The sequence below is a fragment of the Lactuca virosa genome, chromosome 5 (assembly GCF_052849685.1).
Source record: "Lactuca virosa cultivar CGN04683 chromosome 5, Lactuca_virosa_CGN04683_v6, whole genome shotgun sequence".
NCBI classification, from domain to species: Eukaryota; Viridiplantae; Streptophyta; class Magnoliopsida; order Asterales; family Asteraceae; genus Lactuca; species Lactuca virosa.
This window is the reverse complement of record NC_136430.1, coordinates 432,258,724-432,286,267: the sequence shown is the minus strand read 5'-3', so window position 1 is coordinate 432,286,267 and position 27,544 is coordinate 432,258,724. Positions and strand designations below refer to the sequence as shown.

Genomic DNA, 27,544 nt, shown 5'->3' with positions numbered 1-27,544 from the left:
CTTTCTTCACTCCCTCAACCTGAGCCTCTTTGATCATCTCCAACAATGGAGAGATCACCGTCATCCTCAAACACACACTCCCAATCGAGGAACCAGCCGTCTTACGGCTTAAAGCGTCGGCCACTACGTTGGCCTTCCCTGGGTGGTATAGAATCTCGCAATCATAGTCTTTTAACACATCAAACCACCTTCTTTGTCGCATGTTGAGGTTCTGTTGGTCCATCAAATACTTCAGACTCTTGTGGTCGGTATAAATGGTACACCGCACTCCATACAAGTAATGCCTCCAAATCTTGAGGGAAAACACCACTGCCCCCAGTTCCAGATCGTGAGTAGGGTAATTTGCCTCATGCGGCTTCAACTGTCGCGAGGTATATGCTATCACGTGCCCTCTCTGCATCAGTACTGCACCTAACCCTGAGATCGATGCGTACAGTACACCACCAGATCATCTAATCCCTCTGGTAGAACAAGGATCAGAGCCTCGCACAATATCCGCCTCAAGGTTTCGAAGGCCAACTGCTGATCCGTACCCCACCGAAACGTCACATTCTTCTTGGTCATACGGGTCAATGGCACCGCAATCTTGGAGAAATCCTAAATAAATCTTCGGTAATAACCCGCTAAACCCAGGAAACTACGAATCTCTGACGCATTCTTCTGTACTTCCCACTGCATCACAGCCTCGACCTTGGCTGGATCAACCGAAATACCCTCCTGGTTGATGATATACCCCAAGAATTGTACATCTCGCAGCCAGAAATCACACTTGGAGAATTTGGCATACAGCTTCTCCGCCCTTAGGGTCTCCAGCACTTCCCTTAAGTGCTGTTCGTGCTGCTCCCTGGTCTTAGAATAGCCCAGGATATCATCAGTGAAAACGATCACCGACCGATCCAACATCGGTCTACACACCCTGTTTATAAGATCCATGAACGCTGCTAGGGCATTGGTGAGCCCAAACGGCATCACTACAAACTCATATTGCCCATACCGAGTCCTGAAAGCCGTCTTCGGTATATCCTCATCCCGAATCCTCATCTGATGGTATCCCGGCCGAAGATCAATCTTGGAAAACCAAGACGCACCCTGCAGCTGATCGAACAAATCATCGATCCTTGGCAACGGATAACGGTTCTTCACCGTTAGCTTGTTTAGTTCCCTATAATCGATACACATCCTGTGAGATCCATCATTCTTTTTCACGAAAAGAATTGGTGCTCCCCACGGGGAACTGCTCGGACGAATGAATCCTCGGTCTAACAACTCCTGAAGTTGTGTAGATAACTCCTGCATCTCGGGTGGTGCCAACCGATATGGTGCCTTTGCTATCGGAGCAGCACCCGACACCAAATCGATGCGAAACTCCACCCGCCTCTCCGGAGGCACTCCTGGTAACTCTTCGGGGAAAACATCCCGAAAGTCCTGAACAACCAGCACACTGCCTACGTCCTTTGTGATCTCTACCCTTGTATCCGAGATATAAGCCAGAAATCCCGAACAACCCCGCTGCAGGAACCTCTTAGCCCTCGCAGCCGAACAGAGGGTCGGCCCCCGCGATGCCCTATCACCATATATCACCAGTTCTCCCCCACTTGGGGTTCGAACCCTCACCAAATGATGCTCACAGTCAATCATGGCCCCGTTAGCCCCCAACCAATCCATTCCGATAATCACTTTCAACCCTCGTAACGGTATCGGGACTAGGTCGATACGAAATCTCTCACCAAGCACATTCAGGACACAGTCCCGATACACCCTTGCAGCACTAACGGTGCGGTCATCTGCAATCTCCACCTCGAGTGGGGAATCCAAAGTTCCCGACGCGTCCCGGAACTTCTTGCTAAGCGCAAGAGATATGAACGATCGGGTAGCACCCGAATCAAACAAGACATGAGCAGACATACCATTGACCAAAAAGGTCCCTATACAAGCATATAATACACATAAGCGAAACATATACATAGAGCAAAGAAAGAATAATTACGTACCAGCCACAACGTATGGCGCTGTGCGTGCATCTTCGGTAGTCAGCTGAAACGCACGACTCTTCACTGCTGGAGCTTCCGCTTTAGCAGGGCGACCATCGGTGATCCTCATTGTGGCGGGCGCAGGCGCCACCACCGCTCCTCCTCCTCCACGCAACCTCGAACAATCGACATTTTTATGGCCAGTCTGGTTGCAGTGGAAACATATCAAACCCTTCTTGGGGCAATCCATACTCACGTGGCCCTGCTGACCACAAGAGTAACATCCCGATATCCCAGCTGTCCGATAAGCCCCACTATGAAACCTCCCGCACTTGGCACATCGGCCCCGACCCTGCTGGCCTCTTCCCGAAGAATCTGAGGTCTTAGGCTTCTTAGCCTGACCCCCTGCTGCCTGCACCTGCTCAGTTTTCTGCTTCGTGCGGGAATCCAACTCCATCTCCCTCTCACGGGCCTTCTCCACCATCTCATTTAGGGTTTTGCACCCCGTAAAGCTCACAAACTCCCGAATATCATCCCTCGACATGGAATGATATCGGGTCCGTCTCATCTCCTCATCGGTAGCATACTAAGGGATCAACAACGCTCGTTCCCGAAACTTGGCGGTGATCTCCGCCACAGTCTCGATGGTCTGCTGCAAATCATGAAACTCTCGCACTAGCCGTTGCACCTCAACGGGTGGTGCAAACTCCAAATCAAATCGCAGAACAAACTCGGCCCATGTCATCTCAGCCACCCCGACTGGTCCCACCTGTTTAGTAACCTCGCCCTACCAATCCCGTGCTATGTCTCTCAGCATGCAAGAAGCAAAACCAACCTTTGCAACATCCTAGCAAGAACTCGTGCGCTAGGCGTTTTCGATATCCGCCATCTAGCGTCGGCTGACAATGGGGTCCCTGACCCCGAAAAACTCCGGCGCCCCACACGCCTTGAACGCCCGGAACGAGGGAGTCCGGGCTCCAATCTGGCCTGAAGCAATCTCAGCCCTAAATGATCTGAGTTTCTCATACATGATCTCTATAATGCCCTCCTTGACCATCCCAAAGATGACTAGGGTAGCGTCGAGGATGCTCTTCGTAACCTCGACTGCAATGATATCGCGCAGTCTCTCATCAATATGCTCGGTACCGCTGCCCGATCAGGACCCAGACCCCGATCCGGACCCTGATCCTGATCCCCCGGTCCCGAATCGTGTCACCACCATGCTGAACTGAAATGTCATAAATCAGAACGTCTATAAAGGGGATCTTCCCACATCGCTCCTCCTTAGAGCTGTCAGATGTAGCATTGGCTCGGGCACAGGTCATGTGCTTTCAGTAGTACGGGCCCAATACTACCTTCCACACCTACCTGTACCTTTCCCCAAAGCTCTACCTGATAACTCCAATTCGTCCCAAAACAAATCATATACTACAAACCACCGCATACCCTAAATCCTAGGCTGTCCTAAGATTTGCTCTACCCATATCAATCAGACCAATCATAACAGGTTGCCTTTATGCATGCAAATTATACACATAAAAGGATCAAATAGGCTTTCGAATAAAAGATTCTACCCTAGGACCACAACCAAACAAGGAACAGGAAATAAGGCCAAATCAATCATTTTGAGGCTATAACCTCCTAACCGTATACAATTTTAAAAGCCTACACATACATACAATCATCAAGCTCAACTATCAGTATAACATGGCTAACACATTGGGAACTACTTACTTGGCTCGGCCGATCGCGCGCGTTGCACTCTCTTCTTTTCATTTCTTAAAAGTTTTTAACTTTTATTTTGAAAACAATTTATCATTTCCTTAGTTTGAGTCCTGACACACCGACAGTGTGCCCGAATCCCTCAAACCAAGGCTCTGATACCAACTTGTAACGACCCAATTTTTCAAAGAAAATTTTCATTTTTAATTAACCAAACACATTTCCATAAATCAAGTAATTCCAAAACAATTGTTTCAAATCCATATTCATTACAACTTTATTTTCAAATATCAGAGTGCCCCATAAATCGCCTGAGAGATAGTGCACACCGCGCCATCAAGCTTTGCCCATGCCATTGGACTCAGATGAACCTGAAACAAATCCACAAACTGTAAGCGAATGCTTAGTGAGTCCCCCAGAGCATACCACACACATACACATATCCTGTTAGCTAATCAAAGCTACGCACATAACACATAAGCCATGCATACATAAAACCTGTAAGAATGCCATGGGCTACCCCACATGGTCTTTACTTAGGACTGCCATGGGCTACCCCACATGGTCTTACATCCAATGCCATGGGCTCCCCCACATGGTCTTTACCTAGGAATGCCATGGGCTACCCCACATGGTCTTATATCCAATGCCACGGGCTCCCCCCGGGGTCTTCCATGCAAAAACACACAATAACATATCATAACAAATCACATATCATATTAAATCACATAATGACCAACACATATAACATAATCACATAATGGGCCGGCCTTGGTGCCTTAGACCCATGGATATGGTGAGAAGACTCACATCTCAAAGGCTGAACTGGCGAGCTGAAAACATATATATCCCACGCTGCTCCTCCCAAACTTCCTATATTCAATGAGTAAATAACTCAGCATAAACCGATAAATACCCCCAGGGTCAACCCTGGTCAAAGTCAAGGTCTCGTCAATAGTAGTACAACGGTAAAAAGACAGACGAAAACGGACGTCAGATGAAGAAGTTATGAAATTTTAACGGACTTTTCCTGTCTCGCCCAGTTAAAAATATAATATTAATATAATATTAAAAATAAAGTCAACATTAGCCGATGGAGTCTAAATGAAAGATGTAGAGCATAATCTCACCTACGCGTGGATATAAAGAACGTCAAAAACGGAGCTCGTATGCGAAAGATATGGATTTTTGAAGTTCAGAGCACAAACTTTGAGAATTTGACTGCATTCACGACGTGAACACAATGTTCACGACGTGAACTCAGTGAACGACGCGTTTCGAGCCTAGAAGACACACGACAAGCCTAGTGGATGACCGAGATCAAACCTCACGACGTGAACAAGCATGGTTCACGTCGTGAATCTCGAAATTCAGCCTATAAATAGGAATCGAAGCCCTCCGGTTTTAGGTTACAATTTCTCACTCTCTCTCACTTTTTACTCTCTTCCAAGCTACTTTTAACCCCCCTAAAGTCCCGGTATCATCCCTAAAATCCGAAGCAAGTCCCGACGCCCCGAAGTTCCCGATAAAATCATCTTTCCAGTCGAAACTCTGCCCGCATAAAGTCTGGATTTTAACTAAAATCATCGGTTTCGTCAAAGAAAGTCATATATAGAAACGCAGTGCTGCCTGAATCGTCATATCATTATTCGGTTAATTCATGGTGAGTTCAATATACAGGAACAATTGTATGTTACGTGTTATATGTGTTATGTGTTTTTCTGTGTTATCATCTCGTGTTATTATTTCCGCTATTATGGTAGCAAAGTTGTACCTTTGACCATGTGATCAGTGAAAGGACTTAGATTCACGGTGGTACTGGTATGTAGCCTCTGGCCATGTAAATCATGTCTCGTAAGAGAATGACTTCTATTCTATGGCATTGGCAGAAGGTTAGATAGGGCTAAAAGCCTGAAATCTACCAAAATGTTTAATCAGAAATCGTATGTCTTCTGTGCCATTTGGGCCGAAGTGTTATTGATGTATATCAAGTATTAAAATTGCTATGTCTCATTGATTGTTATGGAAAGCCTGTCGCATGATTCACATATGCCTTTGTTGTTCCTTGTTCCCTTTGTTTCTGTCATATTGGTATATATATGGCATAGCGTTATATTGTATCTATTATTGAACTCACTAAGCGTCACCGCTTACCCCTCTCAATGTTTAACAATTGCGGGAGATAAGTAACCAGTATAGTCATATATTGTTGGAAGGTTTAGAATAGTTATAATATTACTTTTGTATTTAGGGATCATGTATGTATAAAAGTATAGTATCCTGGGTAGTTGTGTAAATATAACACTTTGTAATAGTCGGTTTGTATCCAGTAGTTTGTAATCACTTTATCAATGTAAAATATTGTTTTTATGAATATGCATGTAGCATGTTTTGGAGTAACAATTGTCAAGTATGAAAGTTTGGGTCTTTCAGAAATACGAAAGTTAGGGTCTTTCAATCATGGTATCAGAGCACTAGTTTAAGCGAACTAAATATCACAGATTGATATTTAGACTTAAACTGTCTAACGTTCAATATATGAACGGAGTCATTTGTAAGCAGTGTTGTAGAAATCGGCCTTGGCGGCCGATTAATCGCTTGGCGGCCTCGAACCGATTACGATTAGGGTGCTTGGCGGAATTTGGTCAAAATTGGTCAAACTCGGACTTGGCGGTCCTTGGCGGTCATAGGCGGGAAATATTCAAAAAATTCAAAAAAAAATAATTTTCAAATATTACACCAAAATTTTAAAATTTTAAAATTTTAAATTTTTAAGCTTTCAAATTTTAATATATTATACTAAAATTTTTAAATGTTCAAAGTTTTAAAATTAAAATTTCCAAATACTTAATTTTTTTGGAAATATTAATTTTTTAAATAACTTTATTAATAATTTAGGGTCCCCGATTAATCGCCGATTAATCTCCGCAGAGTCTGATTAATCGCTTATCGCCATTCGACCGCCGAGCTACCGCCGAGCGATTTTTACAACCTTGTTTGTAAGTATATGGATACAAACCATAGGAAAGACTTAAGTGGGGTATTGGGTAGTGATAAACCTTAGTATTCTAAAATATTAAGTTACTTTAAAATTTTTCAGAGAATTAGTTTAAGTGAACTAGGAATTTTGAGAATTTCTAGACTTAAACATAGATTGTTAAGGGACGATGATACGATGTGTATCTAGTATACTTTAGGTTGAATACCTAAATGGACAAGCACTAGAATATTAGAGGAGATATGCCTTATATTCTAATATGTGCTAAATGATAAATGGATATAGCATGCCTTAGGTTGCTTACTTATATTGCTATTACTTGAGAAAGTTTAAGGTCTGTTGCCGACCTTGGTCTGGAAGTGAAATTCCTTTCGACTTAGGAAAAATATTAGGATATGCTGGATCGAGCTTATGCATAAAAGAATTCTAGAAAAATGAATTTAAGAAATCCAAGATATGTTTGATAGAAACGTGAAATCCCTAGTTGAGTCTTGGAGAAATTGTTCTATGTACTTGTTTGAACACACTCAAGTGTGAAAAGTTGTTTTGTGAAAACTTTTGAATGGTGACTTGGGAACTGCGAGACAATACTTGGGACGAGTATGAGTAGGTGTGAATAGTAGTAGAGGCCTATACTACTGGAAGCACATGACTCACACTTGGATCAGGTAAAGTCACAAGATGACCAAGAAGCTAGAAAATTGATTTCGTTTTTGTTCGAGTATGTCATTACCTTCGTTTCGGTGATGACTAAGAAGATGATTTTCGTTCAGACCTAAATGATCGTAAAGATTCGAGTCCGACTAATATACATCTGCAAAGTGAATTGATTGGTTCAGAGAACCATGTCTCGTGTAGTGACAAAATTTCAGTCAGAGAATTGAAGAAGGAGATGGTCAGACGGAGAGAACAATCCAAACAGTAGAAGATATGCTTTGTGCATATGTCTCGGAGTTGGTGCGCGTCAAGTGGAAACACCATCGAGGCCCAAATTATAATTAGGAAAATAAGAATGAGATAAGAGCGAAATATTCCCAGTCATTTATATCGTTATGATTTCGGGGAAGAAATCCTCAAAAGGAGGAGGTATTTGTAACATACACGTTCAATTATCGGGTTATGTAATTTTAAAAGTGAAAAATATAATGAAATATTATATGAATTTGAGCGTTGAGTTCTAACAGATAGTTTTTACTAGAAGTGAAGTAAAACTATGTTTAGAATCGCTCGGAAAATATTGGAAGTCTTATAAGATTCCAATCAAAAGTCAGATATTGAAATTTAACGAAAATATAAAATTTGAAATAAGTAAAATTTTATTTTTGAAAGTTGTAGATAATTTCGTTAGAAACATTTAGGCAAAAACCTCATCGAAATCCGAGTTATAACGAAGAAGTTATGACCAATCGAAGATCCGCGACAAAACCGGCACGGCGCCGAATGACGTAAAAAGTTAGTTTTTGATAAACTACTTTTTTATCCTTGGTGATCTAAACGAAAGTCGTAGTATTCGTTAAACCGAGAATTTCTATAAAAAGAACTTCCAAATCTGACTTCGTATTAGGAAGTTATGATTTTTCTAAAGTTTCGGAATAGCAGTAGACAACTAAAAACTTGAAATAAAGATCGATTGATTTTTAGCCGACGCAACCTAAACGAGAATTGAAGGTCTCGTCAATATTAGTACAACGGTAAAAAGACAGACGAAAACGGACGTCAGATGAAGAAGTCATGAAATTTTAACGGACTTTTCCCGTCTCGACCCGTTAAAAATATAATATTAATATAATATTAAAAATAAAGTCAAAATTAGCCTACGGAGTCTAAATGAAAGATGTAGAGCATAATCTCACCTACACGTGGATATAATAAACGTCAAAAACGGAGCTCGTATGCGAAAGATATGGATTTTTGAAGTTCGGAGCACAAACTTCGAGAATTTGACTGCATTCACGACGTGAACACAGTGTTCACGACGTGAACTCAGTGAACGGCGCATTTCGAGCCTAGAAGACACACGGCAAGCCTAGGGGATGACCGGGATCAAACCTCACGACGTGAACAAGCATGGTTCACGTCGTGAATCTCGAAATTCAGCCTATAAATAGGAATCGAAGCCCTCCGGTTTTAGGTTACAATTTATCACTCGCTCTCACTTTTTACTCTCTTACAAGCTACTTTTAACCCCCCTAAAGTCCCGGTATCATCCCTAAAACCCGAAGCAAGTCCCGACGCCCCGAAGTTCCCGATAAAATCATCTTTCCAGTCGAAACTCTGCCCGCGTAAAGTCCGGATTTTAACTAAAATCATCGGTTTCGTCAAAGAAAGTCATATATAGAAACGAAGTGCTGCCTGAATCGTCATATCATTATTCGGTTAATTCATGGTGAGTTCAATATATAGGAACAATTGTATGTTACGTGTTATATGTGTTATGTGTTTTTCTGTGTTATCATCTCGTGTTATTATTTCCGCTATTATGGTAGCAAAGTTGTACCTTTGATCATGTGATCAGTGAAAGGACTTAGATTCACGGTGGTACTGGTATGTAGCCTCTGGCCATGTAAATCATGTCTCGTAATAGAATGACTTCTATTCTATGGCATTGGCAGAAGGTTAGATAGGGCTAAAAACCTGAAATCTACCAAAATGTTTAATCAGAAATCGTATGTCTTCTGTGCCATTTGGGCCGAAGTGTTATTGATGTATATCAAGTATTAAAATTGCTATGTCTCATTGATTGTTATGGAAAGCCTGTCGCATGATTCACATATGCCTTTGTTGTTCCTTGTTCCCTTTGTTTCTGTCATATTGGTATATATATGGTATAACGTTATATTGTATCTCTTATTGAACTCACTAAGCGTCACCGCTTACCCCTCTCAATGTTTAACAATTGCAGGAGATAAGTAACCAGTATAGTCATATATTGTTGGAAGGTTTAGAATAGTTATAATATTACTTTTGTATTTAGGGATCATGTATGTATAAAAGTATAGTATCCTGGGTAGTTGTGTAAATATAACACTTTGTAATAGTCGGTTTGTATCCAGTAGTTTGTAATCACTTTATCAATGTAAAATATTGTTTTTATGAATATGCATGTAGCATGTTTTGGAGTAACAATTGTCAAGTATGAAAGTTTGGGTCTTTCAGAAATACGAAAGTTAGGGTCTTTCACTAATTTTATCAAAAACAGGAACACATTTATAAATAAGTTCAAAAGGATTTTTACCATTTAAAACAAAAGAATGAGTTATATTTATTAAAAAAACAATTGTAAGAACAACATCTCCCCAAAACTTTCTAGGCAAACTAGACTGAAATAAAAGAGACCTAGAAACATTTAGAAGATGTTTATGTTTTCTCTCCACAACACCATTCTGTTGTGGAGTATGAACACATGAAGTTTGATGTATAATACCCTTACTCTCAAGAAAAGTTTTCATATTAAAATTCACAAACTCAATCCCATTATCAGATCTGATTGTTTTAATTTTAGCTCTAAATTGATTTTCAACCAAGGCATGAAACTCATGAAAACAAAATAAAGAATCACTTTTAGACTTCAACAGATAAACCCAAGTAGCTCTAGTAAAATCATCAACTATTGTAAGAAATAAACTAAAACCACCAGAAGCAAGAACTTTATAAGGACCCTAAACATCCAGATGAATAAGTTCACCAAGTTTACTAGATTTATGTTAACTTAATGGAAAAGGTTCTCTTGTTTGTTTAGCCTTATGGCAAACTTCACATGGCATGACATTTTCATTTTCAAATTTAAGAACAGGTTTTAACACATTTAAAGCCTTATCAACAGGATGACCTAACCTATTATGCCAAGTAAGTTTAGAAACAAAGCACTTAGAACTGTTGACAAAACTTGACCTACCTAGAGAGTTATTTTCAACATAGTAAAGACCTCCAAATTCATTACCAGTTTCCATAGTCATCTTGGATAGAGAATCCTGAACATAGCAATAATTTTCATCAAAAGTAACTTTACATTTGTTTTCCTTACACAACTTATGAACAGATAAAAGATTGACATGAATATCAGAAACAACAAAAACATCGGTTAAGATGATAGAATTTGAAAGATTCATGTTTCCAATTTTGTCAATCTTGGCAGTGGACCCATTAGGATGATCCACCTTCAAGTTCAACTTGGAAACATCAACCATATCAAAAAGTTGTGATTCAGAAGCAGTCATATGTTGATTAGCTCCTGAATCAACAACCCAACTTTTATTTTTAAAAGAAACATTATTACACATCATAACTACCATGTTGGCATTTCCAGTAATATCTTCTGAAGATTGTTTTTCATTAAGAAGTGCCAAGACTTTAGAAAATTGTTCACTTGTTAAAAAATGTTGATCAGGCTTGTCTGAAGAGGTTACTGAAGAATTAAAGTTCTCACTTGCATGAGAACAAACATGGGAAGCAGTTCTAGATGAAGAAACCTTATTAAAACCAGATTTAGGTTTGAAATCTTTGGGATATCCAATAAGTTTATAACACTTTTCAATTGTGTGACCCTTTATACCATAATTTTTACCAAATTCTGATTTCTACCTTTAAATTTCCTGTTATCATTAATTTTTCCAGCAAAAGCTGAAGAAGAACTACTCTTGTTAGACAAAACAGAAGTAGATCCATTTCTTTGATTAGAATCTTCTCTAGACACAACATAAAAGGCAGTTTTAACATCAGGTAAAGGTTCCATTAACAAAATGTAACTCTTGACCTGATTAAAGGACTCATCTAAACCACTTAAAAATTGCATGAGTTTCATGAGTTTAGAATGACATTTAGATTGAGTAGCAGCATCACAAACACATTCAGTACACTTAGTTAAACCATCAAATTCCTTCCATGGACCATCAAGTTCGTTATAGTAATCAGAAACAGAAAAACCATTTTGAGAAAGAGAATTTATTTTTTGATGAACATTAAAGACAACAGATCCATCAGCCTTGTAATAAGTGTCACATAGATCATTCCAAATATCCAAAGCAAACTCAGAACATACATGACTAATATATATATATATATATATATATATATATATATATATATATATATATATATATATATATATATATATATATATATATATTCTCAGATAAAGAGTTAAGAATCCAAGAACAAACAATAGCATTTACCCTGTCCCACTTAAGAGATCTAACATGATCCTTTTTATCCTGAACCTCAGTACCTTCAATAAATCCTTTTTTATTTCTAGCTTTCAAAGCTCTAGTCATAGAGCTTTTCCAAACCCTGAAATTCTCAGTTCCTAGTAGCTTAAAGCTAATGATTGTACTACTAGTGTAATCAGAAGGGTGAAGATACAAATGATCATCAAAATCAACAGTTTCAAGTTTACCAGAAGAAGATCCTTCAGGTGTTTGACCAGTCATGATTACCAAGAATCAGACACAAGAAAAATCATAAATCCAAACTCTAATCTTAGAAGTTTACATCTAGTTTCTGTAAATCAGTCCAGATCTGTAACCATATAAGGTCAGAGCAAGATGAGATACATATGTAAAACAACCAAGATCAGCAGATAGATGATAGATCTAAAACACCACAACGAGAGAACAGGAAAAGAAAAGAAGTGTGCGAAACTTACATAGATCCACAATAAACGCACAACAAGCAGCTAAGTCGTTTCGATAGATCAAAATATCTACCACTGACCACCACAGGGCAATCAAATTCCAGACACCAACCCTGTTAATGATATCATGTTTGCACAATCTTGACGTTGACCGTCAAGATAATGTATACGTCGGTTTTAACCTAGGTTAAACCACCACATACAAGAACGTTTACTCTCAAGATAGTGACAAGACAACACCATAGTTGATGGAGGAAAAAAACTTCAGGATCTGAAATCAGATCAACGACCAAACTTCGCGATCTAACAATAGACCGACGGACAACTTCACGATCTAACAATAGATCGACAAAAAAAGAGCCAGATTAAGACACAAACCCTAATCTGAAACCCAAATCAGGAACCCTAAAATGAAAACAATGAACTTCGGACAACTAGAACGTCAAACCACTCTCTGATACCAACTTAAGAAAATAGAAACAAAGAGATTCAAGATATCACAACATCAACAATTCTTATTCATGTAAGAATCAGTTGGTTTTCATCTACTTACAAAGGAAACCTCACTAGAAAAACACTCAACCCTCTTATAGCCTAATCTATCTACTGAATACAAATAATCAATCAAAGAAGGAACAAGAACAAGCCTAACTCAATATGAACAGACTCAGATTCAATATGAACAACGCAGAGAGAAAGAGTGAATCGTAAGAATGAAAGTAGTCAGAATGAATTAAAACCACACACAAAGCACACATTTATACAACGGGTCAACCCGATTATAAATCAAGTACAACCCGCGTGTTTCTACTTGATAAGTTCCAAAAGTGCTTCGCAGTCTAGAAGATCCACTAACTTTGTACTAACAACCCTTCCTGCAAATATCTAACAAACGCAAGAAATACAAACTAACATAATCTATCCTAAATAAATAATAAATATCTATTAAGGATACAGAAAGATATACCAATGAATTATAAGTTTGAAGAAATAGACATTAACTAACTCAACAGGGTTGCACAATCCTTTTGTGAAAACATTTGTCAACTGTTGCTTTGTTGGAATATGCATGGGAGAGATAAACCCTAATTTGTATTGGTCTCTCACTATATGTCAAACAATGTCAAGATGTTTTGTTCGTTCATGAAAAATAGGATTTTTGGTAATGTGTATAGTTGCATTATTATCACACCATAGGGAAACATGGATTTTCAATGTGATATGTAAATCTTTAAGAATGTAGCTTATCCAAAATAGCTCGCATACAGTTGAAGCCAAACTCCTGTATTCAGCTTCAAATGAAGATTTTGATATAGTCTTTTGCTTCTTAGTTTTCTAGGAGATCAACGATGATCCCAAAAATATACAATATCCAGTTAAAGATCTTCTTATGTCTGCACAACTAGCCCAATTTGAATCACTGTATGCATTAATTATCATTGGTAAATATGATTTCTTAAAAAAATAAACCTTTTAAAGGATTTCATTTTAAGTATTTTAACACGTGCAGAACAACCTTCCAATGTAAATCTGTTGGGGCATGTAAGTATTGGCTTAGTTGTAGTACAACATAGCTAATATCCGGCCTAGTAAAACTAAGATAAAGAAGCCTTCCCACTAATCTTCTATATCTTTCAGGATCTGCAAGTATTACTCCTTTATCAGAATTAATAGTTGGAGTGCATGGTGGTTTGACCCCACCTAGACCAGCATCAACAAGAATATCCAAAATGTATTTCCTTTGATTAACATATAAACCATTTTCTGTTTTGAGATTCAACTCCCAAAAAATAACTTGCTTCACCCAGATCTTTATTGGTAAATTCTTTGTAAAGAAACTACTTGACTTTTTCAATTTTACTTTTGTTTGGATCTTTTATTAAGACATCATCAACATACATTACTAGTGCCATAAAGTATTTATATTCCCCTATGGTGAACAGACAATGGTCATGTCTAGATTGCGTTAAACCAAACTTTATAAGCTTGTTACAAAACTCAATGTGTCATTGTCTACTGGCTTGTTTCAAACTATAAAAGGATCTATTCTACTTGCATACTTATCCTTCCTTGGCTTTTGTATACCCTTGTGGTGGTGTTATTGATACCCAGATGATGTAAATGCCAACCTTTTAATGTTGAAAGAGACAATAACATTTTGATTGTGACAACTTTGGAAACTGGAGAAAAATTGTCCACATAATCAATACCATAGACTTGATTGTGGCCTTTAGCTACCAACCTTGCTTTATACCTTTCAACTGTTCCATCAGGATGAATTTTCACTTTATAGACCCATTTAGAGCCAATACGTTTCTTGTTATTTGGTAGGGGCATAAATTTCTTCAGAGGCATCAAGTTCTGCTTCCATTGCCTTCACCATTCTAAACTTTGAGAAGCTTCATTGTATGAATTAGGTTCCTTGATTTTGGTGATTGAAGTTAAAAAAATCTTGTGACATTTAATAAGTAAGACATATTAAATATACAGAAAAGTAGGTGGAAAGTGTGGAGAAAAGTATGTTTTTGAAGTTTGAGTGGTTCCATTAGGTTCTACAGTAGAATGTATGACATAATATTTATGCGAAACGAGTTGAGTTCTTATACGTGTACTATTTCTAGTATCATGGATTAAAAGATAAGGAGATTTTTTTGTAGGAATTGAAGCTACTTGTGAGTTGTCTTGACTGTTATGAAATGATTCATCTTCATTAAGGTCAACATGATTTGGATCATAATTGTCCGAAGGTATAAAGTCATCTTCATGTGTTTCAAACAAGGGTGAATGGGTGTATGACAGTCTGCACTAAAATAATATATTTCAATAGAAAAAATTGGATGGGTGGTATTATCATCTTGTTGTTTTGATAACCAAATATTCCTTCATAGAATATATAGAAAATGTGTGTTTTCATGGGTTGCTTATGACTCACATTTTATAAATCGGGATTTTGATTTACTAACCTTTCATTCCATTTTAATACTTTAGCTGATACTTTTTTAACTTTAAACACTTATCCTATCAAACCCTTTCGGTAACTCAAATTTCAAAATGCAAAGAGGCGACAATGGTAGTAAGCCTAAGAGCCTTTAAAAACCGACTTTATTCAGAATCGATGAGACCTTCTTAAATCTCTCTTATATCATCAGATTGAGTGAGCCTAGTCATGGTTTGATGATGATGTTTCTGCTAAACATGTAAAGGGACATGTTTGTAATAATCCATTATATATATAGTATTACTATAAGTTTAAACCTTTTAAATTTGTATCTTTATCTTTTAAATATTCTAATTTAATTCTCTAATTAAATCATATTCTAATTAAACAATAATCAAAATTAATTTATTAAATATTCATATTTAATTTTTTATTTAAATAATATTTAAAATTAATCTTGGGTTGAATATTTAGATTTAAATAATTTAAATAATTATTAGATTTATCCATTTAAGTATTCAGAAAGTCCCAAAATTTTGGAAATCTGGAAAACGTAAGGGACACGCTGCGAACTTCGCAGATCCAAAAAAATGATTTTGATTTTACAAAGCAGTGCATATAATTAAAACCTAAAGGCTCTGATACCACTGTTGGGATTTTAATACATCTATACACATTATATTAGCACAACGAAATAAACAAATAATCCTTATGTGTACATGCATGATAGGATCTAGGTTTTACTAATTATAGCAACCTACTTTAAAACTGTAAATCTACTAAAGAAATACATAATTAATAATGTCTTTGTAGCTTGATCTTGATATTCTTGAACCTTCTTGATCCAACTATGTTGCTTGGATGAGAAGGCCCAACAGAAAATCCCTCTAATGGAATCACACCAAAGACTCCAAAAAGAGAACGAAAAGAAAACTATGAGAGAGTTAAAATTTATACAGTCCAAGGAAGGGTTAAGAAATTCTCACATAGAAAGGGAGGCAAGAAGTTGGCGAAATCTCAAGCCAGGGTGCAAGTAGGAATGAAACCATTATCACCATATGTATAGCCTTAAAGCTTTTGTCAAGTTTAATCTTCCATCCCATGTGGGATGGAGTGAATTCGAATTTTCCTTATTCCATAAGGGTTTAGGAACATTCCAATTAGTCAATCTTTTAACTAATTAATATTCAACCATTTGAATTAATTAATTCTCAGTTAATTCCAAAAATAATTTATGATTAATTTATTAAACATAATAAATAAATTAACTAATTTTCTCCTTAATTCTATTTCTTTTAATTCTCATTTGTGTCATTGGGGAAACCTAAAAGGATCCTATTATTATTTATAAATATTACCAATAGTTAATGATGTTGTACATTATTTCCAACAATAGCATGAAATTTGAAAGGGTAGAAGTGTTTAATGCATAACATGAAAAGTACAAGTTGTGTAAATTGGTAATACAGAGTTTTGAAACTTGTTTATGGAACGATTAACATATCATTAATAGAGATTAGCAAGCTAATGATGTATAGCTTGAATTTGAAGATGGGTACCATTGTTAGTGCTAAATATAAAGTGTTATAAGCCATAACAAGCTTGGTTAATGAATATAACATAGGACTATGAATTATTAAAATAACTATGGAATAATCGATTCTATAGGAAAGTAAGGTAATAGAGTTAAAGAGCAAAGCAAGGATGTGGGAACATGACTTATATAAAATATTTTTATGTTTGAAAGATTTCTAAAGCACTAATTTAAATGTATGGATAACTTTCTTATAAAATCACTGGTTGAAATGCTTGAAAGGTTTTCTTATAAAGCAATAGTTTAAAGGTTTAAAAGGCTTTCCTACAAAGCGAGTGTAAATGTTTATAAAGCATACTAAATGAATTACAACTTGGTAATGTTAAAGCTTTTGTTATGGTTTTATACAAGGTTATTAATGTTTCCAAATTGTTTTAAGCTTATATGTAGCATATGCATATCAAGGCATATTGTGTGAATGGATTGCGTAAAAGAAAGGTGATGAGCATGTGTACACTAAATGTAGTTGCATAAGTGTCAAGTAAGACTGGGAGATGTCTTGGTAACAATATAAGAAGATTCTACCGGGATGATACCTCCTTCGTGAGGTAGATGTCTTATGGAAAAAAGAGGCAAGATAGGTTGATATGTTCTTGTCGTTTTGGTCTAGGCTTGGGGTATCACTAAAGGTGATTAGACGGTATAAAAATCTAAAATCAGTAATTAACGGATAAACATAATTAACAGTATTACTGTATTAGCAAGAAAAGCACTAGTTGTAAATCATGCATTGCATGATTTCAAGAAAAAAAAAATAAAGAACTGGTCAAAGAGTCTAAAAGTAAAGAAAAGAGTTTTGTTAAGTTTTCTTAGAAGTAAAGTAAAGAGTTTTATATAAACTTTTGGAAAGTATAGTAAAAGTTTTGGTAAAATCTTTTGAATTTTTTTTTGTGTCTAGACGTTTTTCGTCTTAGGTATCTCTTTTATGACATGTACAAAAAGTTTTTGTTTTGGACCACTTTTGAAAAACTTACCTTGATGTCATGATTATTTTTACAACCATAACACTAAAAACATTAAAAAAAATATTGGATATTACAAGTTGTTTAAACAAATTAAGATTGGATTATCCACTCCTACGCTTAAACTTTGAAAATCAGAAATGTTTGAAAGTCGTAACATCCATATGCCTATGTGTTTGGAATCTTATGCGTTATTTTAAGTTATTAGAATTGCATGCTTAAGTAATTGTCGAGATAATGTCATAAAAACTCTTAAGTTTGACCGAAAATGTCGGTTTTACCTTCCGACGGATTTTTGGTCGTTTATGCCGCAAACCTGTCACTTTTTTTGTTGGTTTTACCATTTTTACTTGTAATAGCAAATTTCCAGGTTACCATAAAATATTATTTGTGAAAACCCCTTAAGTTTATTTTGCAAAAAAAAAAAAACCCTTAAGATTATAAACATATATTAATTTTACCGTACTTATATTATGAAATTAAAACCAAAACATATTTTTACCTTTAATTACGGTAATTTTATATTGGTTCGATATAAACTTTTGATATTTGAATTTTAAAAAATATTTAGTTTTATCTAGTTTTAAATATATTTCTTAATTAATACTTAAAACTTTTCAAAACAAAATTAAAAAACATTTTTTAGCTAATAATTAACTACCCTAAAATAGTTAAACCTTTTAAACATATAAAATATTTATGTTTTTGTTTTAGAAATGATAACATATACAACTATATTTATTTTTATAAAAAAAATATAATATAACATTATTTCTGAAATACAAACTTTTTAAACATATAAAATAATTTTATTTTCTTTAAAAAAATTAATTGCATGGAAATAATGTAACCACATGGTGACCATGATCAACTCTAAAACTGTTTTACGAGCCATAAATATATACAACGAATCCAAAAAATACATGTAAATCACATATAAGAATAAGATTAGACAAACATATAGCACACCAACGACTTATTTGAAAAGAATTTGGGACGTCACAAACACTTAATGAGCATATGTCGAATATCTTTTTGTAGAGTTGTTACAAATCGGATATAAAGAATAATGAATGTCAATATCACAACTAGATAAATTTGTTTTGGTAGGAAAGCGTATTAACCTTACTAATGGGTCATTTGATAGTTGTGAACTGAGTTAGAAGCCGACTGAGTTAGAAGTTCTAATTGAGTTTACTTTGACTAAAACTTGTTGTTTGATTTTGCATCTAACTGCCTGTGTAAAATAACTATATTACCCTTAAACAATATTTTTTATGTTTTTAAATCATTCTTCTCTGTTTATGTTTTCTGTTTTTACACAAATATACACATATTTTTGGCATACACACATATATACACTGATAAGTTCATTAACATCTACACACTACAATACCCTTCTAAAGACAATAAATAAACTTTTCATATAAAAAATTATAAAATGCAAACTTCAAAGTATAACAACATACAATTAAAACCCATCGGCATCGTGTCATCAACAATAAACAATAGAAAATTAATAACAAAAGCTGACCAAAAATACCAATGTGAAGATGTTCTTTTTTGGACCATGATTCACATTTTAACAAAACATACACTTTAAAAGTTCACTCGAACTGCAAGACAAAATTGCTTTTGAGAGATTTGTTTATCTTCACCCACGATTTTGAATGTGCTCTCCACGTGATGACCAAAATGTGAATTCACATGTTTTGAGTTGGTTAGTAATCTTCTACGTAAATTCAAAGATGACCCAAGATGCAATTCAAGTGTTTGAACATATGAGGGTTCATGGCTTAAAACCAAATTTGTCTGCTTAAGATTATTGGTTAAAGAGAGGTTGACAGACACAAATCGTAAATATATTCAACAATCACAATTCAAGTATTTCGGTCTTAGTCTCATAAGATTGAATTGAAAATTCCTCTCAAATCAGCATAAATAGTTCATAAAATCCAAATGCCCCAGTGGATATGAGGAACAAATGATAATTTGATCGAATAGGGTTCCATGAACTTGATTGTAGTCCAAATTGTATAGAGTTTGAATTAGAATCACTCGAATTCCAACCACTGGAAATTGATTGCCAATAAAAAATATCAACATATGAAACATGGACAAGGCTTTGAATTTAACTGCACCATTATAGTTATATATATCATCAATGATCAACATCCACATCGATGAATAGGTGCAACATTTATAAGGGCAAAGATGTAAACAGTTAAAATTGATCCTAATGGCTTTTACAAGCTGTCAATAAAAATAACAAGATTTGAATATGTGAATATTAGAGCATACGACATGATCAAAATTGTTCTCGATATCTCGATTTAGCAATTGGAGCGACGCAGATGGAGGGGAATGAGGAAGATGGTGGCACCGTTTTTTGTTCAGCCCTAACACACACATGGACGACAGTGTAAGTCAAAAGAGGGAGGAGCGACCCAGACGGAGGTAAACTGGGGGGAGGCACCGACGTAGGAGGTGGGAAAAAAGGAATGTGTGGGAAGGAGGGGGCAAATCGGCAGAAAATGATGTTTTAGTCTCGGTTAGCATTATATTTCTATCGGACCAAGTTGAATAATTTTGTGGACCGAGTAAGAGGTATCGACCGAGTTAGGTGCAAATCAAACACTCTAACCGAACCAAGTTAGACAGATCGAACCCGATCAACACCAAATCAAACAGACCCTAAGAGAGATTTTATTCCATTTGGTCTTTATAGGAAGCGACGTCAATTTGAGAATCCTTAATAACATACCCAGACCATTATTAAGATTTATAATCTTAAGGGTTTCTTTGCAAAATATTTGTAAACTTAAGGATTTTTTTTTTTGCATAATATGCTTAAAATGTTAAAGACAAAACTATAAAATTGGTCCTGTGGTTTGCGAAAAACTTTGAATAGGGTCCAAAAAATTTTCAACTTGCATGAAAATTCCAAAATCAAGAATTTCCTTTGATTTTGGTCCAAAAAAACTTGAAAAGACGATTATGCATTTTTATTTTCTTTTTTGTATTTTTTATAATTATTCTAATACTATTTTGACATTACAAATAAAAAGAAAATGAAAGAGTTATCCTCTCTCTCTCTCTCTCTCTCTCTCTCTCTCTCTCCTCGTCTGCAATTTAAACTAGATACACATTGTTTGATCTCGAGAAGAAATTAACAGAATCAAAACAAAACGAAGATGTGAAGCTAAAATTACGATTGATAGAACAAGTCGTGTTTATCATGGAAGAAGCAGCAGAAGTCGTTTGGGGTCGTTTTTGGAAGCCGAGAATGCTTCTGTTGTGCTCAATATCAACTCATTTAATTTAATCTCAATGGCTTCAATCACAAAGAAGATGGATTTAGGTTAAAACTTGAAAGCTGTATCAAGTTATTGAACACAAAAGATGCTTCAATCGAGAAACTCAATAGAAAAATCACCCAACTTATTGCAGATAATCTTGAAGTTTTAAGTTTGAGAGAAAAATTCAAATCGCTAGAAGAAAAAGTCAACGAATCAGAATATAACCTGAAGAATGCGAATTCAACAAACGAATCGATTGAAGAACATGTAAGAGAAATAGAAAGCATTATAAAGTCATTAAAAGATAAAATTTACACAATAGAAGCTAGGGCTAAAACAACCGAAGGGATGATGGCTCAATTGACCGATTCAAACATTAAATTAACTGACAAATTAGGGTTTCTGAAAGGAAGCCATGAAAGCATCTCCAAGAACAATACTTGAAAAACAATCAAGAGAACGCGAGCTTCAGTTATAAAATGCAAAGGGGTCTTTTGAAGTTGTTCAAGAACAACAAAAATGCAAAGGGGTCTTTTGAAGTTGTTCAAGAACAACAAAACATGTTGTATTCTGTACTGGTGGCGGTGGAATTGAGATCCAACTTTTTTTTATTAATAATTTCTTCATTCACTTATCTCTTCTTCTCAAGAACATCATCTTCAGAACCAAAGAAAAATTGGTAGAGGAGGATGTCGTCCCTGAGCAATCATCTTCATCGTATCAGCTAAATCTAGGTTTGAATATGGATTTTAAGGTTTTTGGGATGATCAGAGAAGATGAATTAGGTGATTGTTTAGAGAGAGAGAGAAAGAGAAAGAGAGAGAGAACGTTGATGGTTGGTGGGGGGATAATTCTTTCATTTTTGGGATGATCAGAGAAGATGAATTAGGTGATTGTTTAGAGAGAGAGAAAGAGAAAGAGAGCACGGTGATGGTTGGTGGGGGGATAATTCTTTCATTTTCTTTTTATTTTTAATGTAGAATAGTATGAGAATAAATATAAAAAATACAAAAAAAATGACATAATCGTCTTTTCAAGTTTTTTTGAACCTTTGGACCTTTCAAGCGAAGAGAACTTTTTGAACCCTATCCACAGTTTTTCGCAAACCACAATGACCAACTTTGTAGTTTTGTCAATGTTAAATGTGATACAAAAAAGATGTAAGGTGAAGAATGTAACATGCTTAATGCCTTGATTACGACCACAATAATCAAAACTTAAAGAAAGTAAGTGCAAAATTTCACAAAATTAAAGGGTCAACATCACCAAAAAAAATCCTCACAAAAATCTAAAGCCAAATATTGTGTGTCAAACATTGATAGAAAGATATGTATGCCTACTTTCTGGTATTTGCAATTATCATGTAAGTTCTACCAAACCATAGGGACCAATTGTGTAATTTTATCTAGCACGTCTAAAAGAAGGAAAACCATAAATTTCAGTTTTGACCATCTCTGACCCAAATTATTACTCGTCCAAACTTCTACAATAATTATGTAGTGCTATTTAAAAAACAAGTTCTTGGATTCAATTTTCTTGTGAGAAAATAAAATAAAGAAGTGAGAAACATTAAATAAGAAAATGATATAAAATAAAATAAAGAAGTGAGAAACATTAAATAAGAAAATGATATAAAATAAAATCCAAAATGACTCAAACCAGAGTTTTGTAGAAACAAATAACAGACGTATGCATATGCATTAACCCAACAAACGTACCATAACATCTGTAACATAAAATCCATTCGCCCACCCCACCCCACCCCACCCCTATTAATTTATATCTATACTCATAATAAACTCAACCAGACTCAATTGACCCACCAAACTGACCCATCACACAAATTCAAAACCCAAACCCGACTGACCCAACTGACCCAAAATGACTCCATTCTTGCAACATCATCTCTTACAGATGCTGACTCAACAAGACCTCTCATTAGGTGATGTTACAATACCTGGTATATGTGAGATACATGATGATGCCTTATGTAGATGAAGCTGCTTCAACTTCTTTCTTCTCTTCTGATTCAGCTGCTTTTTCAGTCTCCTTCACTTCCTCTTTCTCTTTCACTTCTTCTTTCTTTTCATCTCCAACACTCAACTTCTCAAGCAATCCAGCAGCATTTGAAGCATCTTTGTTCTCTTCTTTTCCTTGTTGGGACTCCGCCACTTCTTGAAACGTTTCCATAAACTTCTTGCAATCTATCATACACATTACAGCAATGAATCAATGATATAAACAAAAGAAACACAAATTGTAATTCAAACAAGGGATGATCAGCATGAAAGTTGTGATCATGTGCATGAAATGGAGTGGAAGGATGGGGGACAAGAATGTAGGGAGAAGTCTAAGTTGGCATTCAATACTAGAATGCAACCCACGCCTTTTGTTACAACCCTTAACCAAAAGCATACTAAAGAATATGCAAATGGTGTTTTGTATGATATTGAAGAGGTTGCGAATGTCACAATGTTATAACTTAAACAAGGACAGGGGCCCTCTTCTAGAGATTACCAACGTCTCCCTTCCATTTCACTACCATATCATGCTCAGACCTTTTACTTGAGACATCATATCAATCCCAAATTTCTAGACATATCATAGCTTGGAATTTAAACTCAAATTTGAGTAAAAAGTAATCTGATGCAAATATAATCGAATAGAAGTAAACTTACTGTCAATTGATCCAAATCTAATGCAGAAAAGCTCATCCTTGAGTTCGCCATCAGAAAAATCAGCAGCATGCCACACACATGACTTTTCGTTTCCAGCGTGTTCTTGAACAGTCATGGTAGGTATAACTACATAACATAGCAGATGTGAATCAGCAACGTATCCAGGATTTGGTATAATCAAATCGATAATATGATCTAACAGATTCAGGTAGTTGTCTATCCATACCTAGATGATTGGCGCAGATCTTTAAGGTTTTAGATTGACGCATAACGAGACGAACTTTTCCAGTTTGTTTGTGCTTTAAGAACTTAACTGAACCAGCACCTCGTTCTTTCCACTGGTTTCCATCCTTATCAAACCGATATAACTTGGCTTTACTAAAAATTGAAAATAATAAAAGTTAAATTTCAAAACTAGTAGCATAAACAGCAGAACAAAGTAAGATCAGATCGAAAAGAAAATATTACAGATCGAGAATAGCGTCTTCGTCTTCTTCCCCAGTGGTGACAGCGACTTCTTCAAGTTTGACGATCGGGGCGACCTGTGCTCCGGTGTCTTCGTCTTCGGCTGCGACGGTTTCCTCCTCCTTGTGCTCTGGATCGTTGCTTGCCATTGAAGTTGAAGATTGTAGAGATCGAAAAAGCAAACTGTGTGTGTGACAGTAAGAAGAATGGAAATCGGAGCTTCTGGAGGCAGAACGGCGGCCAAAGGTGAGGGTTACATACAATTATACAAATGGGGGAGTAATGTGTTTTTGTACTTCATATTGGGCTTGCACTTGGGCCTAGTTTTATGATTAAAAGTATGGATTCAATTTGGGTTTAGCTAATTTAGGCCCAATCGTTTTAATAGTTATGTTTATCAATTAGCAATTATTATTTAAAGAAAAAAAAATGTGGATGGAAGTGGTTTGTGTTTACTACATCATTTTCATTTTGACATGTAAACTGATTTATACCATGCCAATGTTTTCGCTCTTATTTGGCTACACATTACAACCAATAAGCGAATAACCCCGTTTGAAAATATTACAATTCCAATTTAGAATATCATTCACCAGTATTTTAGAATATATATTCTTTCAACCGTTCAACTAGTAAAATTAATTTATAAAACTATATAGAGATGTTAGCGTTCACAAAGGTAAAATGGTTATTTACTTACATTCAAATGATTCATCTGGTCCATAAAAGAAACATTAGAGTGGTGGGTATGGGCAACGCCCCACACGCGTTACTAGGAGAAAAAGAAGGAAATGCCGTTAAGAGATGTTATGGTGGTAACGGGAAGCAACGGGGATGCCTTTAACATGGAATAACATGGGAGGGGGGCGGTGTTCATTGGCGTTATTAGGTGTTATTAGGCATAATAACGGGAGTGGGCAACGCCGAGTAGCCTTACTCATCCACACATACATCATTTTTCCGGTTAATACTTTATCTATGCAAACATTTAATGTCTCCACCATTCAGACATTTAATATATTTTAACAAAAGGTGGTTAATTGTGGCATGTTAAAAAAATATAAAAAGCACAAGTTTTATCCTTTTGACTTATTATTTGTTAACAAATACCTGAATTTATAAATTCATTTACCTCTGGAAAGTATCCGATATATGGCTCATTATATGTTCTCTTGATTTGTAGGCCTTCTTAACTTTACATCTAATATCTTTAATCATATCCTTTACCAGGTCCAAGGTGATCCCATATCTCCCATTTACGAAAACAACCCAGTCATCAACATGAACTATGTTAAAAGTGTCGACGTATATATGAATTTTTTATTTTAAAAATGATTCTATATGTAAATGTTTTTAAAGGCAAGCAAATAATTTGGGAAATCTAGAAACTATCAAGCGCCTTTAGCATTTCCACCTCTGATTTTGTCCATTAGAGTTTATTTCGCCGTATCGAAAGAATTGATGGAGATATGCTACAAATAAGAATCAAGATTCATGAAAGTCATGCAAAATTGAACATATAATATGAAAATTGTTTTACTAATAATAGCAATGTACTTACATTTTGTTATCTATATAGGCTTTGTACTTATATCTTACGTTTTGTTATTGTCAGTAAAGAAATATAACTATTTTATTATTGTGGGTGGAGATAATGCAAGTATGTTGCTATAAATATAATGGATAAAAATATGTAGTACATTGCATATGTTAATAAATAAAATATTAATAATTCATCATCAAAATTTAAGAAAGTTTCTTTATATCTTCCGTTTACACTTCCTAGAAAGACATATTTCAGTAAAAGAATTTGAACTGAAGATGATAATAACATAATTCTTCTAAACGTTAGGACGACCTAATAATACAACATACCTAGACAAATTTTCCCGAACATAGAAAATTTGGATTAATTCATAGTTTATCTTGGTGGATTAAGGTAACAAATTAATGTTTACATGAATTCTTTTACATGCTTATTGACCTTCTATTATACTCTAATGTAAAAAAAATCATTGGATGAGATTCATTTAGATATATATATATATATATATATATATATATATATATATATATATATATATATATTATGAAAGTAATAGAATATGTAAATTACTTTGAAAAAATCTACTTAATGAGACAAAAAAGGGGAAACATGGAAAGAGAAAGAAAGAGGATGAAGTCGGTATACACTGAAGTCAATATAAAAATATAACCTTGAAAGTCACATCAGGAGGGTGAGACTGCAATACTATATGAAAGCTCGTATCAAATACCCACCAAATGATTCATATGAATCCCATATGAACTCACATCATTCCATATTAATGTTCACAAAACTTATAAAAATGAATACAGTTTGGTTAGTGTACATACCCACCTAAGGATTCACATAAAACACAATAGCCTGTAAATTTTGTTGCAGTTGCATCAGCTCTCTATATTGGTAACCAAAGAAACATAATGTTTCAAAATTTTAAATAAATTTTCTATCATTTTAAATTGAAAGCATGGAATTAGAGTGTTGGAAAATGGGTAGAAGAATTTACCTAGACATATCAAGATCCAGCATACATAAAATGTACTTTTCTTGACCAAAAAGTATGTGTATATCGTATATAAGTACCTACCTAACTTATATAAAAATATACTTTTTTATAACCTAAAAGTATGTGTTTTCGTGTATGAGTGCATAACGGACTTATATAAAATTATATATTTGTAAACTCTACAATTATGTGTTAGTCTACATATAAGTACTATTTCAACTTATATGGTGGTTGACAGTGGTTGTCGGTCGTCGGAAAAGCTCATCGGCAAATATTTTTTTGTCGGAAATGAAGGTTGTCGGAGTAGGGAGGTGGTCGTAGATTTGATTGGAGCAGAAGGGGTGGTCGTCGGCATCATATCGACACAAAATGTGGCTGCCAGCGGTAGCGATGGGCGACGGTTGGCCCGAAACACAGAGAGAGAGAGAGAGAGAGGGATATATATATATATATATATATATATATATATATATATATATATATATATGTGTGTGTGTGTGGGGGGGGGGGGGGGAGGAGAGGGGTTGATCCTTTTTCATATTTATAGGGATTTGGTGGCAATGTGGTCCACCAGATTTACGACAGGTGGCACCACTACAATTGCGAGAAGTGGCGCTACCTCGATCCACGTGCGACAGTCCGACAACTTACTTTTTTTTTTTCGAAAAAACTAGTTCGTTGCCTATGAAATTATAGTTCGAAATATGTAAAAATATTCACCTAATAAATAGCATAGCAAT

General features: G+C 35.5%; 2 protein-coding genes across 2 annotated transcripts; both read right to left on the bottom strand.

The window, feature by feature from the left end:
• Nucleotides 1-10,394: 10,394 nt before the first annotated feature.
• On the bottom strand, nt 10,395-12,116 carry LOC145114177 (uncharacterized). The gene is made up of 3 exons (XM_079050171.1): nt 11,862-12,116; nt 11,272-11,671; nt 10,395-11,188 (listed from the first exon to the last, which is right to left on the bottom strand). Exons 1-3 carry the CDS (start codon nt 12,114-12,116, stop codon nt 10,395-10,397), a joined length of 1,449 nt encoding a protein of 482 aa, XP_078906297.1.
• A 10,833-nt stretch (nt 12,117-22,949) lies between these two features.
• LOC145113329 (ran-binding protein 1 homolog a-like) lies at nt 22,950-24,514 on the bottom strand. Its single transcript, XM_079049431.1, has 4 exons — nt 24,259-24,514; nt 24,017-24,168; nt 23,791-23,916; nt 22,950-23,316 (listed from the first exon to the last, which is right to left on the bottom strand). The coding sequence occupies exons 1-4, from the start codon at nt 24,402-24,404 to the stop codon at nt 23,099-23,101; spliced, it is 642 nt and encodes a 213-aa protein (XP_078905557.1). The 5' UTR covers nt 24,405-24,514; the 3' UTR covers nt 22,950-23,098.
• Between the last annotated feature and the right edge of the window lie 3,030 nt (nt 24,515-27,544).